The sequence below is a fragment of the Populus trichocarpa genome, chromosome 14, assembly GCF_000002775.5.
Source record: "Populus trichocarpa isolate Nisqually-1 chromosome 14, P.trichocarpa_v4.1, whole genome shotgun sequence".
Taxonomy (NCBI): domain Eukaryota; kingdom Viridiplantae; phylum Streptophyta; class Magnoliopsida; order Malpighiales; family Salicaceae; genus Populus; species Populus trichocarpa.
In genome coordinates this window covers 11994853-12001562 of record NC_037298.2, presented here as the reverse complement: position 1 = coordinate 12001562, position 6710 = coordinate 11994853, and the positions used below count along the sequence as shown (strand labels likewise).

Here is a 6710-nt window from a genome sequence, read left to right as displayed (position 1 = left end):
CGCTTTAAGAACATGCAATCGTGAGTCTGTGACCTCCTTTCTTTTTTATTTTTTCGAAAAAGTCAATGATCTCATTGGCAGCCTGGGAGCTAGATTGCTATAATTATTGTATATTAACCACTAGACTTAATTAAAAACGCTGTGGGATTTCTTTTACAAAGGATAAATAAACCGAAGAAGAACACAATGATGTAAAGAAGCCACGCAAAACTCCGATTGCAATCATCATTCATCGTTGTTTCCGCCAGTTAGGGCTCTCTTTGGGCTGAAAAACATATTAATCATGGGAATTGGACAAAGATAGCAGCCAGCATGGTAGCTTTACAGCCTACAAGGGGTCAGATGAAGATCACGAATATGTAAAGGATAAAACTACTAGCTTTGTAAAAATTAGGCTTATTAGCATTTCTTACTATTCTTGGCAGCAAGCTGCTCTACACCTTTCTTGCTCTCTCTCTGAACCCTGCACATTGTTCTACTTCCTTAGCCATCTAAAGCAGACTATCTTACATTTTTTTTCCCTTCTAGAGAACAGTAAGCTCTCTAGATTGCTTTCTGTGATTACATCAATTTTTTTTAAAAAAAGAAAAGAAAAAAAAAGGCTCTGAAACCTGTAACATATTAACTTTATGTATCTGTCGTCTTTGCAATCTCCACCAAGTAACATGGAGAACAGTTCTAGCTTCTCTCCTTCAGTTGGTATCTGACCTATGACGCTCACCGATTAAGTTTAGGTAATTTTTTTTTTTTTTTTTTTAAGAAACGGAGGTCCTGGTGTCTGAAACCCTCGAAAATGGTCTTGGAATTCAGTCCTCTAACTCTATAATTCTTCTGTGCCTTACTCTATATAACTGTTGAAATGCCTTTCCCTATTGCAGATGCAAACGGGCTCTCGGGAAGATTAACTCCTTGGTTGCTGCGTCAACAAGCAACAAAAAACCCAAATCAGAGATATTGCGCAGCAATTCTTTTGTGTATAAAACTAAGATGATCCAGTCCTTCCCTGAGAAAGCTAGTCACTGCTGCATTTATACAAAGTTTCTAATTTTTTCTGATCATTAATTACTATTATATAGAACAAAATGCATATCCACTTGTACCTATCCTGCTCACTGCAATTGGTCCTTGTATGCCTATGCTTTTCCTCGCTGGTGGAACCATTATTCAAAACGTCAAACCAGTAATTGAAATGCTCAGCAGATGGGAACTGGTCTGCTTGTTCTGCACAGGCAAAACCATTAAATTAGTAAAGCAGAATAGGTTTAAGGCTTACAATGTTATCAAGGCACCCAGATAACAATGAAAACAAAGAAGCCAGTGTATTATAGACCTTCTGAGAGCTTGAACTCATCCATAGAGTGGCCATGATATGCATGACGAGCCAGGGGTTTAGGCGCAAGCTGAAACTCAGAGAGACGCCTTCTCTCAAGTTCAAGTGCCTGCTCATGTTCCTCCATGAGCTGCTTCCTGAGTAATCTTGAATTATCACAAACTCTCGGCACTAAAAAATTAACAAGAGAGAATGTTAGCTACATAAATACAACACCCAAGCGAGGGGTTAGCAAGAGAAATCATATAAGGATTCTACTCACCAGAGTGAAGCTCAGAATCTCCATCTATGAAGTGTTGGCTGTAAAAGAAAGGGTGCTGTATTTTCTCAGCGTACTTCCTGCACAAAAATTCTCTTCAAATTATCACCTCTACTTGAAAAATATATATAGCAGATAATTTAATCATAAAAAAAAAAAAAAAAACATGAACAGAAGTTCCAATTTAATTTTATCAACATCTTACAAGCAGCACAAAAAAATTTCTCGCATTTTAAAATGGAAAGCAGTACATATGAACTCGTGGAGACGATGCAAGAGTAATTATTTTCAATCCAGTGAAAAGAAAAATGAACAACCATGCAAAAGATCCATGCTTTCCTTAAATTAAGAAGCACGATCATAAGTACAGAAAACAAGTAGTATGCTTTGTCAATAAAGGAACAGAAGCCAGCTGGAATCATTTTGTAATTCTTTTGTTTATATTTAATTTTGATGATTGGCAAGAGAAGCAAGAATGTCAAAATATCAAAAAACGAACGAGGTGACCCATTCAAACTGGAATCATTTTGCTTGTAACAACAGGAACACATACAGGTTGAAAATATCTAATATTTCATAGATAGGATAGGGATCCAACTAGGCAAACTTCATGATTGATGGATTATACAAAACAATGGGCCTACCACCTCATATGCAGTTTCACCAATCTATGGAAAGTGGGCAAGGAAAAAAATTGTATTTTAAAATGAGCAAATTATCAAATCCACAAAAGCAAACCATGAAGGAAAATGTTCAATATTGTATTAAGATAAAAACCACTGGCACCACCTGTCAAATGATAGTGTTAGCGTACATTACAGTAGCTAATTATGGACATGATAGCTGAAAATGACGGACAATAACTACATAATAAGAAGAGATAAGGTTTAAATCAGTCACAACGATTCATTCAGAATCTCTTTTGCCATTTGGGTCAGCAAACCATCCAGCAATAATTACTCATCAGAACTCAAAGACGAGATAATATTTTAAACCAAAAGGAATATTAAAGGAATGATAAGAGGGAGAGGCGAAGCATCATTCTATAGCAGATAATAGGGCAGGTTATCCTTCAAATATTTACCTGTCAACAAGCCTTGATTTTTCCCTGTAAGGTTTCACAAGAACACGAGCCCCACAAACATGATGAGGATTCCCCTTTGATAGTATCTGCTTTACAGTCTCCGCAAAAACAAAAGTCACAAATCCAAACATCCTCTTCTGCTGGCATGGAATCCTAACATCTTGAACGGGCCCAAATTTGCTACAGAAATAAAGGACCAAAACAAAATGGAACATCTTTAACGAACAAAACAGACCAAAAATAAAATTGAGGATCTCCATAAAGAAACATTCAGATATACTAACCTGAAATAGTTGGAAACATCTTGCTCTGTAAAGGTACTTTCAGCTGGAAAGGTAAGATAGATCTGCCTAGAACCAGCAACAATTCCACCGGGATCATTCCTCTCACCAGCATACTCCAAGTACTTTGGAACATCTTCTGTCAAAATCACTGAATGCTGCCCATGAGGCCTGTCCCAAACAATAAAAAGTTAGAGAAGTTAGACAGATCCGTGAACTCAGATAAAATTTAATAGGAATTATAAACACTATGAGTATGCACATATTGCACCTGTCAATGAGACGAATGCTATTCTTCAATCGAGCTAGGAGCTTTGTTAGACTATAACCTGCCTTGCCATGTCTCTGGCTCTCCGTAAGATACCCCTCGGCCTGCAGCATCCTCCCATACTTCTCATAATACATCATTGGCAAAGAGGCAATTGAAACTGGCACCCCTCTTCTTGATTTCAAAAGCTCAGTGAGCTCCAATTCAAGCTTTTCAAGAGAGCCAGGTGAGATAAAATGTTCATCGTTTGCAATCTCATTCGAATTCAGACTGAGAATCTGAGAAAAGCTTTCTGGCATGGGATGGCCATGGAAATACCTACAGTTGTTCCCATGCTTGCAGAACCCTTTATTGAAGTAATGGCAAATCTTAACAGGAAATTCAGGCAAGCTTGGAGACCTTCTACTAGTCCTAGGACCTAATGCTGGTTCTGGGTAAAAGTAACTGCTAGAAAAGTCAGAATTAACAAACTCTAACTGATCATCCGAAGTCAAGAACTGCATTTGGTTTTGAAGCCGGTAATCTTCAGGGAGCATTTCTGAGTACCCTGGTGGACCAAAATCCAGGTTGTGCGCCTGTTGCTGGTCACCAGTTACTTGGGCATCCCAGAAAGAACCTGCAGTCCTAATCTTTATTGGAGAGGAAATTGGGTGTGATGAAACTGCTGTGTTAGGAATGAATTGCAGATGAACATCTGAAACAGGTGCCGGGTTCACCTGAGAAGGTGAAATTGGATTCGGAACTGGTGTTTTGTTTAGCCCCAGATCAGATTTGGCTTTGCTAATCGTAGCGTAAATCAAATTATCAGGGCTAAAGGCTAGCCGAATCATTTCTCTCTCACCATGGTTTTGTAACAGAATATAGCCAATGATCTTGCCGACGAATTCAGGCTCTATCTCCTGGATTCTATTGTACACAACCTTTGTGGACTCTGAAAAATCCATTTCAAATTCTCAACCCTACAAAAGCAACACGGTAACGACATAAGTGGCAGGGTCAGTAGAAAATACACAGAAATACCGTTAAAATTCCAAATTATTGTGTGGACAAGGACAAGTACATTTCTTTCACAAATTGCAAATATAAGTAAATGCAGATTCAACACACCTAGAAGATAAAGACTGTGAATATTAATAAATACATCGTCTGCCAACACTTTAACCCTGTTATGGATAATCAAGAGAAAAGAAAAATCACATGAAGAAAAGCATTGGTTGTGACATAATCATTCCATTTGTTCCCTTGTATTTACTTTGTAAATAGAGAGGCTTAGCATTTATGACAACCAAAAAACCATCCTGTAAGATATTGCCAAAAAAAGAGAGACGGGGATCCAAGATACATGTTGAAGAAATGAAAAATTGACAGCAAAATGTGAGGGGGGAATCACAAGAAGTGGAAAAAACTGGAAAATTTACCACTTCAAGAATAGCAACATCAGCAAGAAATACCAACGTTTTGTTTCTTTTTTTAGCATAAAAGACAATCATTTAACATTACATAAAAGTTAACCTCCCAACAAACACCAGGACAATAAATTTATTTACCTCTACAAAAGATATCTGAAAAATCAGAGCAGAAAATGGTAAATAAGGACCCAATTAGAAACATCATTGAGGAGAAACTATGACCAAAACCTCAATCCCCTTTCCCTTCTTTTTCCCAGAAAAAGAAAAGAAAAAACCCTTAATTCTCCGTCCAAAACAAGAACAGAGAAGTCAAAATCTTTATTTTAATATAACCCAACGCCGAAACAATTTTTCTTCTGCACCTTACCAATTTCTTCAAGAGAGAGTTACAGGAACCATAAAATAAATATGAAAAAGAAATCAAATTTTCTTTTCAGTGCATCTTACTAATCAAATTTTGCTCAATACCAAAATAGTCAGAAGCCAAAAAAAAAAGAAAAAGAAAGGAAAGAGAGCATGAAAGAGTACATGAACCATGAAATAAACCAGAATTAAAGTTCTGCAAATCATCACGAAGCCAGTAGAACCAAAGTTTTAGCACATTTTAAACATAAAAAAACAACAGCACTTCCAAATTCAAATAAGAACCCACCCTCTAAAAGTAGAAGCGGGAAAAAACCCCACAAAACCAGCCTTTGAAGCCATTTTTTAACACTAAAAACACAGTTTTTGAACATTTTGAATAAGACCCACATCCAAAGACTCAAAAACTTGAACTGTAATTCACCATTTAAACAAAAAAGAATCGTAACCATACTTTTCTTAAAGAAAGAAGAAGAAGCAAAGATCTAACATACCCACCAAGATTTAACAAGCTTCTGTGTGTATAATAAAGAATGGAAGAAACAAAGTCAAACAAACCAAACCAAAGCCTCAAACAATCTTCCCTCCTTCTCCATGGCCATGTTTGATAGATCACTATGTCTCGCTTTCTCTCTCTGTGTGTCTCTATTTCTCTGCCTGCCTGTCTTCTCTGTTTTTTTAGCTATTTTTATCTTCTTCTCTAGCTCTCCATTCTCCACAAAAACGACACCATCCTTGAAACAAAAATAAAATAAAAACCAACCCAAAATGACAGAGAGGATATTGCTTTTAAAGGCGCCTTTGTCTTTAGTTCAAATCAACTCTCCCCCTCCCACACACATAAATAAATACACCCACTGGAAAACCCTTTTTTTTTAAAAAAAAAAAAAAAAGAAATTGAAGAAACATTAAAACGCTCTCTTTCTTGATAAAACTTTCTTAAGATTTTAGAAAATCTTCTAATATATTATTCTAGAAACTGTCAGTTCAGATAAAAATGCGCGAATTAGTTTAGATTTCGAAAACTGAATTCAAGGTCTAATGTCAATGCCACCCTTCAGCCCATTTCAATATGTCAACTGGTTTTTATTTATTTTATTATTTCCATAAACAATAATAAATTCTTAATTCAACATGACTTTTTTTATAAAATAATTTGTTTAAAATAAATAAATCCGTGTTGTTTTAATAATAATAATAATAATAATAGCATTAGTGTTTCGGAAAAATCTATGTGGCCTAGCTTTTTTTAGAAACATTTCTGTCTCTCTTCTCTTCTCTTCTGTCCTATGTACTCTGTATGGTGTGATTAGCTTAAACAAAAAAAGAGTTCTGTGTGATTAATCATTCACCGTTGATCAACTTCTTCTGTTGTTGAGCGCTGGAAAAGAGCTGCTGTTATGCACGAGCTTGGGAATTGATGCCAAACATGCAGTTAATTATGGCCACGTGTACATGATTATCGGTTTTGATCTTGCGGTGCATCTCAAACGCGTATTGTTTTCTGTCCTATAGTTAGCTCATTGTGTGCCTCGTATCTATTCGTGAATCTTTGCATGCAAGCCACGTGTCGGTCTGTAGTGGTTTACAGTCTGGGTTTACAGGTACTTGCTATACGGAGTATCTGTAACTGCAATTGAAGAAGGATGAGTTTTTCTTCTTTTTTCTCTTTTCTTTTTAACCAAGTGGGGCCCACAACATCCATGCTGTGTCTTG

The 6710-nt window shown here is 36.5% G+C and overlaps 1 protein-coding gene across 5 annotated transcripts; it reads right to left on the bottom strand.

Moving 5' to 3' along the window:
• Nucleotides 1-380: 380 nt before the first annotated feature.
• On the bottom strand, nucleotides 381-5822 carry LOC7456000 (zinc finger CCCH domain-containing protein 18). 5 transcript variants are annotated; one of them, XM_052447045.1, is made up of 9 exons: nucleotides 5489-5822; nucleotides 4330-4385; nucleotides 3226-4181; nucleotides 2958-3125; nucleotides 2674-2853; nucleotides 1593-1669; nucleotides 1332-1501; nucleotides 1101-1231; nucleotides 381-916 (listed from the first exon to the last, which is right to left on the bottom strand). In XM_052447045.1, the coding sequence occupies exons 3-9, from the start codon at nucleotides 4164-4166 to the stop codon at nucleotides 844-846; spliced, it is 1740 nt and encodes a 579-aa protein (XP_052303005.1). In that variant the 5' UTR covers nucleotides 4167-4181; nucleotides 4330-4385; nucleotides 5489-5822; the 3' UTR covers nucleotides 381-843. The 5 variants fall into 5 exon arrangements, with proteins under 5 accessions (XP_052303005.1, XP_052303006.1, XP_052303003.1 ...); XM_052447046.1 differs by having other exon boundaries at nucleotides 5493-5822; XM_052447043.1 differs by lacking the exon at nucleotides 4330-4385.
• Nucleotides 5823-6710: the final 888 nt, after the last annotated feature.